This window comes from Triticum aestivum, chromosome 6B, assembly GCF_018294505.1.
Source record: "Triticum aestivum cultivar Chinese Spring chromosome 6B, IWGSC CS RefSeq v2.1, whole genome shotgun sequence".
In the NCBI taxonomy this organism is placed as follows: domain Eukaryota; kingdom Viridiplantae; phylum Streptophyta; class Magnoliopsida; order Poales; family Poaceae; genus Triticum; species Triticum aestivum.
This window is the reverse complement of record NC_057810.1, coordinates 687,617,044-687,630,518: the sequence shown is the minus strand read 5'-3', so window position 1 is coordinate 687,630,518 and position 13,475 is coordinate 687,617,044. Positions and strand designations below refer to the sequence as shown.

The window sequence follows — 13,475 nt, the reverse complement described above, 5'->3', positions numbered from 1 at the left end:
TTGGTAAGTACATTAAACTGAAATTAGTTCAGAAGGTATGTAAACTAAGGTGATTGATTATTACACGGAGAAGGTTGGACGAAGGGGTGGTGGGAATAAAGGAGAAACGGGAACCTTACGTTCTTTTTAGGTAGTATATAGAGATATTTTGATCAGAAGTTTGGTAAGTAAATTAAAGTGAAATTAGTTCAGAAGGTACGTTAATTAAGGTGATTGATTATTATACAGGATAGTGTTGGACGAAGGGGTGGTGGGAATAAAGGTGAAACAGAACCTTACATTATTTTTAAGTAGTAGAGATTTGATCAATGTTTGACTATAATCAATTGTGCAGCTTTCTGTACAACCCGTCTTCAAAAAAGAAAAATATTAATAGTTACAATCATTAGCTATGTACATATTCACATGGTGCTTCTTGATGTTTGCTAGAGCTTCTGTTTCCTTGGCAAAGGTCACTATGTACACCACCAGCAGGCTCTGATTATGACAAAATGAAAATTGTCAGTACCGGTAGAACAGACAGTGAAACAATGACAAATTGCAGCATGACAGTAGTTAGTAGTGACTGATTTGGCAGAGCACCTCCCTTTGCTTCAGGAAAAAAGCAGAGGACTTCTCAGTTCTAACCTGTTATATCGTGTTCTTTTTGTTTGCGCGGAACATGAGAAGACGATCTCTGTATTGAGCTGAAATTGTAACACGAGAAAAAATATTACCCATTATTACAAGGATTACACAAAACATAACTGTTAATTAATCTTTGTTGATCAAACGTGAAAAAATTGCAACACAGGGAACGCGTAAATTTTATCTGTGCAAGTCATGAGCAGCTTACCGGCATCTTTATAGCGTTCCTCAACAGCAGCAATAAGCATACCACGCACCAAATCAAACTCCTGGGCTTCGAAGCAAGGCTGGTCACCAGGCCTACAACAAAATGATAATGATGTGAATGTGTGCTTGGAGAAACACTTAATTCTGACAGGAACCTATGGAAGTTATTTTTGCCATCTTACTTGTCCAGTCTTGTGTACTGGATTTGGTCAGAGTTCACGTAACTCCCGGTTGGCTTTGGTTGTACAACTTTCAGACCGTTGTTGTATGCGATACGCTTATTGACTTGTATAGGAACCTGAGGGCAAAGATAGAGCAATTTGAATTAATAAGTATAATAAGGTTCCATGAAGAAACAGAGCACCAGTTTCGTACTTGAGGAATTCTGTTTCTTTCGACAAAGGGTAATTTATTAATATCAAGATGATATCAGTTACGCCAACAATATTAAGACATAGTCAGAGACTTTGAGGATGCACATAGCCAAAAAATATGACAACATGGAGGAGAAAGATAAAGGGAGCCGACGCGAACAGCAACACGCAACAAGTAAACTGGCAGCAACACCATTTACTGCCCTTGACTTACACGGATGGCGAATGGCTTTCTCTACTCACAAATCATACTATTCAGATCATCTATGGTGCACAACCGTTAAGGTTGCAAAACAAGATCTTCGAAAATACAAAATAGAAGTTTTGGTGATTGGGCGAGAAATCGGTAACTCTGTTTTTTCCTGTTGTCTGTACAATGTTCAATAGAGTATATACATTACAAATCCCATCAGGCCAAAGAGGTTAAGACAACAGCTTCAGTTGCGAGCAATACCTATAGTTGAAAACCAAAATATTATGAGCAGTTACTCAGTAACATAGATAAATGCATACCTTGCACCGGAAAGCAATGTTGATGGCATCTGATGGCTTGAGATCAAAACTAATAGTCTCTTCTTCATTTCCAATCTGGATACCATGATGTTGTACTTAATTACTTCAGAGGTGATCATAATTCTTATTCAAATGACGGTGTATTTTCAAGTGGTGTTACCTTTGCAAGATACAATCTAGAATAGTAAGCATCATGCACCATTTCTGTAATCCGCACCAGACGTACCTAGAAAAGGAGTATATAATCAAAGTACTGGATATAGATACTATTATTATCAAAAGAATACATATATACCAGAAAATATGTAGTTCCGACTATTTCGTATTAGACTCACCGTATATCCCATCATTTCAGTCATCTCCTTTACCACATTATAAATCGTTGGCCTTGGCTAGAAAGTCCCAGTAATGCAACGCAGTTCAAAAACAGAAAAAGAAAACCCGGTTAAAACCGTAATTATATTATGTGGGTGCTAATTAGTATCTGGAGAATTTATTTTGTAGCTAAAGCAGCAAAGTCTTACAATCCGAATGTTCCGAAGGGCGGCCAGTAGCATGATACTTGGTGTCTCCACTGGAAGAGGCAGCGTGGGCACATATCAGTAATACTAATTGCGCAATCAGAAAAGCATATGTAGAATTGCAAAATGTGTCCAGGCAAGGCAAGAACAGGTACATACTGACAATAATGGGGAGCAGAAGATCGCTTCCATCTTCCATCTTGAGCACGATAGCATGGTGAGGCGTGGAATCGCGCAGCCTTAGCACGCGGGGATTGTTCTGGACACATCTAAGGTTCCTTCCGTCGCGCATTCTTATCACAAAACCATCCGACACGCATCTGAGCTCGACTGCGAAAACAGATAGTACAACCAATCACTGAACCCGCCAAAGCGAACTACTAACCAGAAGCCAAAATTACTCAGAATCCTTGTAATAGCACAAGAAACTTACCAGCCTCCATGACGCTGGAGTCGACGAACTCCTCGCCGCTGGCGTCGAAGTTCGCCGGCGGGGCGCCGTCCCCGTCGGACGACGAGCCGTAGCCACAGCGAACAGGCCAGGAGCTTGTGCCGTGCATGTGCTGCTGGGTCGGGGCGCCGAAGAACCTGGGCGACACGCCGTCGTAGCCGTCACCTGGCGAGACGCCGCCACCGCAAGAAGCCCTCCTCCGCATGCGCACGCGCCTCAGCAGCTGCCCGCCGATCCGAGAGCCGGAGGTGAGAGCAGGCGCAGCGCAGCGCGGCAGGATCGGCCCGCGGATGACCTCCATCCCCTTGGATTATCAAGAGCAACACCGAAAGAACGTTGGGATCGACCACCGAGATCAGAATATCCGATCGCCGGCGAGATGATGAACGGAAGAAGAGGGGGCGATCAGCTGAGCTTACCGGCGCTAGCTGCCGGATGGAGAATGGATGGGGTGATCCGCGCCGAAGAAATGGTGATCTTTTTGCTGGGAGAACCGGCTCGAATTTTTTCAGCCAATTGTTAGTGAGATCCTTATCGCTAAGCGTAAGCTCTCCGGTTTTATGGCCGAGAAGCGGTTGGATGCCGTCGCCGTGAAGTTGACACTCTCGCCCGTATGACCTGTTCGTCAGATATTTTTTTTGAACGAAAGGGACCTTCCCCCGTCCCATTTTATTGAAAAACGAGGCAGGCAAATCCTCGGAACAGCCTGGGCATTCGGGTTTTTGGGTTTTTCCGTTTTGGTTAATTCGGTCTGTGGGTATTTCGGGTTTACAAAAAATGAGAACCGAATATGCCTTTGCCTACATGGATGACCGAGCATATATAGACCGAAAAAGATCATCCGGTTTTTTCGGGTACCCAAAAAAAGTGATCTTCTGCGAAGGCAGGCAGCGACTCCGTGCCAGCGACGTGGCGGGAGACGATAGCCAAGATAGTGGGTGAGGGGATGAGAGGCGGGCAACACCGCGCTCACGCATTGTGGTAGCAGGCCAAAGATGCGGCCGCAGGTCACGGATAGGCGACGATTTACTAGGAATGCTTGAGCGGAGCGAGGCCATGAATAGTCGAGTAGTTGAGCATGATGATGATCTAGGGCTCGACTGGTTCGGCCGCCAATTTTCTTCAAAAAATTCTTGTTGTTTTCTTATATTTTTCCTTTGGTTTTCTTCTATTTTTTTCGTTCTTTTTTATTTTGGTCTACTTTTTTTTCTCATTGATTTTTTTCATTTTCTTACTTCGGTTTTTTACTTTTGGGTTTCTTTGTTTGTTTTTTTTGTCTTCTTTCTATATCTTTGTTGGCTTCTTATTAGTTTTCTTTCTTTTGAACACAGATCTACTTTGCTTTCTTAGTTTTTTTTCTAATGGACTTATTATTGGATTTTTTGTCATTTTTTCTGTTTTTCACCCTTTTTCTTTGATTTTCCTTTTTTTTCATTGTAATTTTTTCGGTGATTTTTTCCCTTTTTTGGTTATACTTTTGGTTTCTTTGTTTCTTCTTGGTTTTCTTTGCTTTACCTTATGCCTCTTTTTTGTTTCTTCGTTGAGAGACTTGGTTTTATTTTTTTTCTTTCTTAGTTTTTTGGTTTTTATTTTTTTAACACATGTCAATTAGCAATATGTTTCTTCGTCCTTTTCTTGTTTCTTTTTGTGTTTCTGTTTTTGCCTTTTATCCTAGTTTCCGTGGTTTTTTTGATTTTTTTTAGCTTTTCGTTGTGGTTTAATTGAGTTTTTTGGAACTCGTGTCTACTTTTCCTCGGTATACAATGTACATTTATAGAGCACACATGAAACATTTTCCTGATACACATTAGAAAATTTTCAAACACAAGAAGTGTTTTACGAATACGTGGTAACATTTGTCCAAATATATTTTTTATAGACTTTAACATGATTAACATTTGCTAGATTTACAGAAACATTTTTTTGCCAATAAACATTTTTCGTACAATTGATTAACATTTTTCCGCACAAATGATTAACATGTTCTAGTTTTCTTTTTTCACTTTTTTTTACATTTTTTGTGTGCATGAAAAAAACTTTTCTTACACATTATTAACATTTTTAGCATAAAATTTTCATACACGCGATTAATATTTTTCGCAAAATGATAAACATGTTCTACTTTTATTTGTTTAAATTCTGTACATTTTTATGTGCAGAAAAAATATCTACTATACAAATGATTTAAAAATTTCGCAGTCATGAATCAGTTTTTGAATTACACAAACATTTTTTTACAATGTATTAACATTTTTTGTACATACGAATAAATTTTGACATTCATTTTTCACATTTCATACTGATTTCGTGGCCTTGGGTGCTAATATATCTCGCCTTCAGCGAGTCCAACTTCCGTCATGCGCAGGAGGCCATAGTTTCTTTTTTCCCCCTTTTTTGTATGTTTTCTGTTTTGATTTTTTGCTCTATTTTTATACATTTATTTATACTTTAAAATATTCTAAATATATATATTACAAATACCGCTCCACAAAAATATTTGAGAAATGTTGAAAAAGTATTTCAAAAATGTTAATCAGGCATTCAGAAAATGTTTAATGTGTATAGAAAATTATTGATCACGTATTAAAATTTATTGATTTTTTAATCATATATATAAAAATGTTAATCAAGAACTTGAAAACATGTTGGACAAGTATTTTTAAAAATGTTAATCAAGCATTTAGAAAGTTTTAAACATGTATAAAAATGTTGACAATGTGTTAAAAAATGTTGGCAATGTATTAAAAAATGTTAATCAAGCATTTGAATAATGCTACTCTTTTTATTTGAACAAGTGTTTGAATAATGCTTATCTAGTGTTTGAATAATGCTAATCTTTTTATTTGAAAATTGTTAATCAATCATTTTAAGAAATGTATAGGAAATATGTTGACCATGAATTAAAAGAATGTTCGATTTGTAAATGAATAATGTTAATTAAGTATTTCAAAATGGGAAAAATGTTGAGCATATATTAAAAAATATTTCATTCATATTGGAAAAATGTTAAACGTGTATAAGAGAAATGTTGTTCGCATATGCACAAAATGTAGAATGAAAACCCATAGAATAAAAGGAAACCAAAAAAACAAAAAAGAAACAAAAAAAATGAAACTGGAAAATGAAACCAAAGAAAAAAAAGCAAAAACAATGAAAATGAAAATAAAAAACCAAAGAAGAAATAAGAAAAGAAGCAGAGGAAAAGAAGTAGAAAAACCTGTTAATCAAGCATTTAACAAAATATATTTCGCGCTCTTCTTAAACTGGAAAGCCGGTGAAACCCGGCGAATTTCCTTCAAATATTTCGCCTTGTCTTAGTGGCTACCAGCACCACGAAGAAACTAGCAGGAGTTTGAATCCCACACACATATCTTTTTGAAATCACTGATTAAGAAGCATTGTTTGCAAAACTCATTCCCACATCCCTAGACTGTGACAACTACTACCTCCATCTAGGTGTGTAAGTCATCTTATGAAAACCAAATAATTCCAAAACACTTAGGTGCTGTGCATTAACTTCTACCTCGTTTCTTGTTTCTTGACATATCAACCAATAAGAGATGAGGGGTGTGCATGCTTTTAATAACTTGAGACTACCAAACACGACATGCAGTGGTTAGTTCATTGCATGCAATGCTATTAATTAGCAAATAAACATTAAGGTCTCTCGTTTTCCCCTCCTCCTTGGTCACGGTGCACAACCTAAGATGACTTACTCACCTAGACGGAGGGAGTAGTAGATACCCCGCGCGTTGCTGTGGAAATATGTAGTCTTTCTGAGCTTCTCTTTGTTGGGGAACGTAGCAGAAATTCAAAATTTTCCTACATGTCACCAAGATCTATCTATGGAGAAACCAGCAACGAGGGGAAGGAGAGTGCATCTACATACCCTTGTAGATCGCTAAGCGGAAGCGTTCAAGAGAATGGGGTTGAAGGAGTCGTACTCGCCGTGATCCAAATCACCGGAGATCCTAGTGCCGAACGGACGGCACCTCCGCGTTCAACACACGTGCAGCCCGGTGACGTCTCCCATGCCTTGATCCAGCAAGGAGAGAGGGAGAGGTTGGGGAAGACTCCGTCCAGCAGCAGCACGACGGCGTGATGGTGGTGGAGGAGCGTGTCAATCCCGTAGGGCTTCGCCAAGTACCGCGGGAGAGGAGGAGTACTTGGGAGAGGGGGAGGGCTGCGCCAGAACTTGGGGTGCGGCTACCCTCCCACCCCTCCACTATTTATAGGTGGGGAGAGAAGGGGGCCGACCCCCCTAGATCCCATCTAGGGTTAGGGCGGCGGCCAAGGGGGGAGGAGTGCCTCCCAAGTCAAATGGAGGCCCTCCCCCTTAGGGTTTCCCCTCTCCCATGCGCATGGGCCTTGGGGGGGGGGGGCTGGTGCCCCTGGCCCATTAAGGCTAGGGCGCCCCCCTACAGCCCATGCTGCTGTATTGGACGTGGTGGAACATTTTCCGGACCTCCGGACCCCTCCGGAATCCTCCGGAACCTTCTGGAAGCTTCCCGGTACAATACCGGAAAAAATCGAACTTTTCCCGGAACCCGAACAACAACTTTTCATATATAAATCTTTACCTCCGGACCATTCCGGAACTCTTTGTGACGTCTGGGATCTCATCCGGGACTCCGAACAACATTCGGTAACCACGTATATCTATTCCCTATAACCCTAGCGCCATCGAACCTTAAGTGTGTAGACCCTACGGGTTCGGGAACCATGCAAACATGACCGAGACGTTCTTCAGTCAATAACCAAAAACGGGATCTGGATACCCATGTTGGCTCCCACATGTTCCACGATGATCTCATCGGATGAACCACGATGTCGAGGATTCGATCAATGCCATATACAATTCCCTTTGTCTAGCGGAATTGTACTTGCCCGAGATTTGATCGTCGGTATGCCGATACCTTGTTCAATCTCGTTATCGGCAAGTCTCTTTACTCGTTCCGTAACACATCATCCCGTGATCAACCCCTTGGTCACATTGTGCACATTATGATGATGTCCTACCGAGTGGGCCCAGAGATACCTCTCCGTTAACCGGAGTGACAAATCCCAGTCTCGATTCGTGCCAACCCAACAGACACTTTCGGAGATACCCGTAGTGCACCTTTATAGCCACCCAGTTACGTTGTGACGTTTGGTACACCCAAAGCATTCCTACGGTATCCGGGAGTTGCACAATCTCATGGTCTAAGGAAATGATACTTGACATTAGAAAAGCTTTAGCATACGAACTACACGATCTTTGTGCTAGGCTTAGGATTGGGTCTTGTCCATCACATCATTCTCCTAATGATGTGATCCCGTTATCAACGACATCCAATGTCCATGGTCAGGAAACCGTAACCATCTATTGATCAACGAGCTAGTCAACTAGAGGCTTACTAGGGACATGGTGTTGTCTATGTACCCACACATGTATCTGAGTTTCCTATCAATACAATTATAGCATGGATAATAAACGATTATCATGAACAAGGAAATATAATAATAACTAATTTATTATTGCCTCTAGGGCATATTTCCAACAGTCTCCCACTTGCACTAGAGTCAATAATCTAGTTCACATCGCCATGTGATTAACACTGATAGGTCACATCGCCATGTGACCAACATCCAAAGATTTTACTAGTGTCACTAAACTAGTTCACATCACCATGTGATTAAGACTCAATGAGTTCTGGGGTTTGATCATGTTTTGCTTGTGAGAGAGGTTTTAGTCAACGGGTCTGCAACATTCAGATCCGTATGTATTTCGCAAATCTCTATGTCATATTGTAAATGCTGCTTCCACGCTCCACTTGGAGCTATTCCAAATGGTTGCTCCACTATACGTATCCGGTTTGCTACTCAGAGTCACTCGGATAGGTGTTAATGCTTGCATCGACATAACCCTTTACGCCGAACTCTTTATCACCTCCATAATCGAGAAACATGTCCTTATTTACTCCAAGGACAATTTTGACCGCTGTCCAATGACCCATTCCCGGATCATTCTTGTACCCCTTGACTGACTCATGGCAAGGCACACTTCCGGTGCGGTACACAACATAGCATACTATAGAGCCTACGTCTGAAGCATAGGGGACGACCTTCGTCCTTTGTCTTTCTTCTGCCGTGGTCGAGCTTTAACTCTTAACTTCATACCTTACAACTCAGGCAAGAACTCCTTCTTTGACTGATCCATCTTGAACACCTTCAAGATCATGTCAAGGTATGTGCTCATTTGAAAGTACCATTTAGCGTTTTTGATCTAGCCTCATAGATCTTGATGCTCAGTGTTCAAGCAGCTTTATTCCAGGTTTTCTATTGAAAAACACCTTTCAAATAACCCTATATGCTTTCCAGAAATTCTACATCATTTCTGATCAACAATATGTCAACAACATATACTCATCAGAAATTCTATAGTGCTCCCACTCACTTCTTTGGAAATACAAATTTCTCATAAACTTTGTATAAACCCAAAATCTTTGGTCATCTCATCAAAGCGTACATTCCAACTTCGAGATGCTTACTCCAGTCCTTAGAAGGATTGCTGGAGCTTTGCATACTTGTTAGCGTCCTTCAGGATTGTCAAAAACCTTCTGGTTGTATCACATACAACCTTTCCTCAAGAAAACTGTCAAGGAAACAATGTTTTGACATCCTATATGCAAGATTTCATAAATAATGCAGTAACTGCTAATCCAATTCCAACAGACTCTTAGCATCGCTACGAGTGAGAAAGCCTCACCGTAGTCAACTCCTTGAACTTGTCGGAAAACATCTTTAATGACAAGTCAAGCTTTCTTAATGGTGATACTTACCATCATTGTCTGTCCTCCTTTTAAAATCCATCTTTACCCAACGGCCTTACGGCCATCAAGTATTTCTTCCGAAGTCATGGATCCTCTCTCGGATTTTATGGCCTCGAGCCATTCGTCGGAATCCGGGCCCACCATCGCTTCTCCATAGCTCGTAGGTTCATTGTTGTCTAGCAACATGACCTCTAAGACAGGATTGCGTACCACTCTAAAGTAGTACGCGTCCTTGTCGACCTACGAGGTTCGGTAGTGACTTAATCCGAAGCATCATGATCACTATCATCAGCTTCCGCTTCAATTGGTGTAGGTGCCACATGAACAACTTCCTGTGCCCTGCTACACACCGGTTGAAGTGATGGTTCAATAACCTCATCAAGTCTCCACCATCCTCCCACTCAATTTTTTCGAGAGAAACTTTTCCTCGAGAAAGGATCCGTTTCTAGAAACAATTACTTTTGCTTCCGGATCTGAGATAGGAGGTATACCCAACTGTTTTTGGGTGTCCTATGAAGATGTATTTTTATCCGCTTTGGGTTCGAGCTCATCAATCTGAAACTTTTTCACATAAGTGTCGCAGCCCCAAACTTTTAAGAAATGACAACTTAGGTTTCTCCAAACCATAGTTCAAACGGTGTCGTCTCAACGGAATTACGTGGTGCCTTATTAAAGTGAGTGCGGTTGTCTCTAATGCCTAACCCATGAACGATAGTGGTAATTCGATAAGAGACATCATGGTACGCACCATATCCAGTAGGGTGCAACTATGATGTTCGGACACACCATCGCTATGGTGTTCCAGGCGGTATTAATTGTGAAACAATTTCCACAATGTCTTAATTGCGTGCCAAAGCTCATAACTCAGATACTCATCTCTATGATCATATCATAGACATTTTATCCTCTTGTCACGATGATCTTCAACTTCACTCTGAAATTACTTGAACCATTCAATAATTCAGACTTGTGTTTCATCAAGTAAATATACTCAACATCTACTCAAATCATCTGTGAAGTAAGAACATAACGATATTCACTGCATGCCTCAGCACTCATTGGACTGCACACATCAAAATGTGTTACTTCCAACAAGTTGCTATCTTGTTCCATCTTACTGAAAACGAGGCTTTTCAGTCATCTTGCCCATGTGGTATGATTTGCATATCTCAAGTGATTCAAAATCAAGTGAGTCCAAACGATCCATCTGCATGGAGTTTCTTCATGCGTATACACCAATAGACATGGTTCGCATGTCTCAAACTTTTCAAAAACGAGTGAGTCCAAAGATCCATCAACATGGAGCTTCTTCATGCGTTTTATACCAATATGACTTACATGGCAGTGCCACAAGTAAGTGGTACTATCATTACTATCTTATATCTTTTGGCATGAAAATGTGTATCACTACGATCGAGATTCAATAAACCATTCCTTTTAGGTGCAAGACCATTGAAGGTATTATTCAAATAAACAGAGTAACCATTATTCTCCTTAAATGAATAACCGTATTGCGATAGACATAATCCAATCATGTCTATGCTCAACGCAAACACCAAATAACAATTATTTAGGTTTAACACCAATCTCGATGGTAGAGGGAGCGTGCGATGCTTGATCACATCAACCTTGGAACACTTCCAACACATATCGTCAGCTCACCTTTAGCTAGTCTCCGTTTATTCTGTAGCTTTTATTTCGAGTTACTAACACTTAGCAACCGAACCGGTATCTAATACCCTGGTGCTACTAGGAGTACTAGTAAAGTACACATTAACATAATGTATATCCAATATACTTCCGTCGACCTTGCCTGCCTTCTTATCTACCAAGTATCTAAGGTGGTTCTGCTTTAGTGTGCGTTCCTCTCATTACAGAAGCACTTAGTCTCGGGTTTGGGTTCAACCTTGGGTTTTCACTAGAGCAGCAACTGTTTTGCCGTTTCATGAAGTATCCCTTCTTGCCCTTGCCCTTCTTGAAACTAGTGGTTTTACTAACCATCAACAATTGATGCTCCTACTTGACTTCTACTTTCGCGGTGTCAAACATCGTGAATACTTCAAGGATCATCATATCTATCCCTGATATGTTATAGTTCATCACGAAGCTCTAGTAGCTTGGTGGCAATGACTTTGGAGAAACATCACTATCTCATCTAGAAGATTAACTCCCACTCGATTCAAGTGATTGTTGTACTCAGACAATCTGAGCACAAGCTCAACGATTGAACTTTTCTCCTTTAGTTTGCAGGCTAAGAAAATCGTCGGAGGTCTCATACCTCTTGATGTGGGCACGAGCCTGAAATCCCAATTTCAGCGCTCGAAACATCTCATATGTTCCGCGACGTTTCAAAATCGTCTTTGGTGCCTCAACTCTAAACTGTTTAACTGAACTATCACGTAGTTATCAAAACGTGTATGTCAGATGTTCGCAACATCCACAGACGATGTTCGAGGTTCAGCACACTGAGCGGTGCATTAAGGACATAAGCCTTCTACGAAGCAACGAGGACAATCCTCAGTTTACGGACCCAGTCCGCATAATTGCTACTATCAACTTTCAACTAAATTATCTCTAGGAACATATCTAAAATAGTAGAACTAAAGCGCGAGCTACGACATAATTTGCAACGATCTTTTGACTATGTTCAGGATAATTAAGTTCATCTTATGAACTCCCACTCAGATAGACATCCCTCCAGTCATCTAAGTGATTACACGATCCGAGTCAACTAGGCCGTGTCCGATCATCATGTGAGACGGACTAGTCATCATCGGTGAACATCTTCATGTTGATCGTATCTACTATGCGACTCATGCTCGACCTTTCGGTCTCTTGTGTTCCGAGGCCATGTCTGTACATGCTAGGCTCGTCAAGTCAACCTAAGTGTTTCGCATGTGTAAATTAGGCTTACACCCGCTGTATGTGAACATTAGAATCTATCACACCCGATCATCACTTGGTGCTTCGAAACGACGAACTTTCACAACGGTGCACAGTTAGGGGGAACACTTTCTTGAAATTTTAATGAGGAATCATCTTATTTACTACCGTCGTTCTAAGAAAATAAGATGTATAAACATGATAAACATCACATGCAATCAAATAGTGACATGATATGGCCAATATCATTTTGCTCCTTTTTGATCTCCATCTTCGGGGCTCCATGATCATCACCGTCACCGGCATGACACCATGATCTCCATCATCGTGTCTTCATGAAGTTGTCTCGCCAACTATTACTTCTATTACTATGGCTACCGGTTAGCAATAAAGTAAAGTAATTACATGGCGTTGTTCAATGACACGCAGGTCATACAATAAATTAAGACAACTCCTATGGCTCCTGCCGGTTGTCATACTCATCGACATGCAAGTCGTGATTCCTATTACAAGAACATGATCAATCTCATACATCACATATCATTCATCACATTCTTTTTGGCCATATCACATCACATAGCATACCCTGCAAAAACAAGTTAGACGTCCGCTAATTGTTGTTTGCATGTTTTATGTGGCTGCTATGGGTTTCTAGCAAGAACGTTTCTTACCTACGCAAAAACCACAACGTGATATGTCAATTGCTATTTACCCTTCATAAGAACCCTTTTCATCGAATCCGATCCGACTAAAGTGGGAGAGACTAGCACCCGCTAGCCACCTTATGCAACAAGTGCATGTCAGTCGGTGGAATCTGTCTCACGTAAGTGTACGTGTAAGGTCGGTCCGGGCCGCTTCATCCCACAATACCGTCGAAACAAGATTGGACTAGTAACGGTAAGCATATTGAACAAAATCAACGCCCACAACTACTTTGTGTTCTACTCGTGCATAGAATCTACGCAATAGACCTAGCTCTGATACCACTGTTGGGGAACGTAGCAAAAATTCAAAATTTTCCTACGTGTCACCAAGATCTATCTATGGAGAAACCAGTAACGAGGGGAAGGAGAGTGCATCTACATAC

The 13,475-nt window shown here is 40.9% G+C and overlaps 1 protein-coding gene across 1 annotated transcript; it reads right to left on the bottom strand.

The window, feature by feature from the left end:
- Positions 1–257: 257 nt before the first annotated feature.
- LOC123139254 (bifunctional nuclease) lies at positions 258–3,299 on the bottom strand. The gene is made up of 11 exons (XM_044559050.1): positions 3,113–3,299; positions 2,676–2,997; positions 2,402–2,572; positions 2,246–2,295; positions 2,057–2,113; positions 1,882–1,947; positions 1,722–1,796; positions 1,017–1,132; positions 836–927; positions 628–686; positions 258–477 (listed from the first exon to the last, which is right to left on the bottom strand). Exons 2-10 carry the CDS (start codon positions 2,992–2,994, stop codon positions 631–633), a joined length of 1,002 nt encoding a protein of 333 aa, XP_044414985.1. The 5' UTR covers positions 2,995–2,997; positions 3,113–3,299; the 3' UTR covers positions 258–477; positions 628–630.
- Between the last annotated feature and the right edge of the window lie 10,176 nt (positions 3,300–13,475).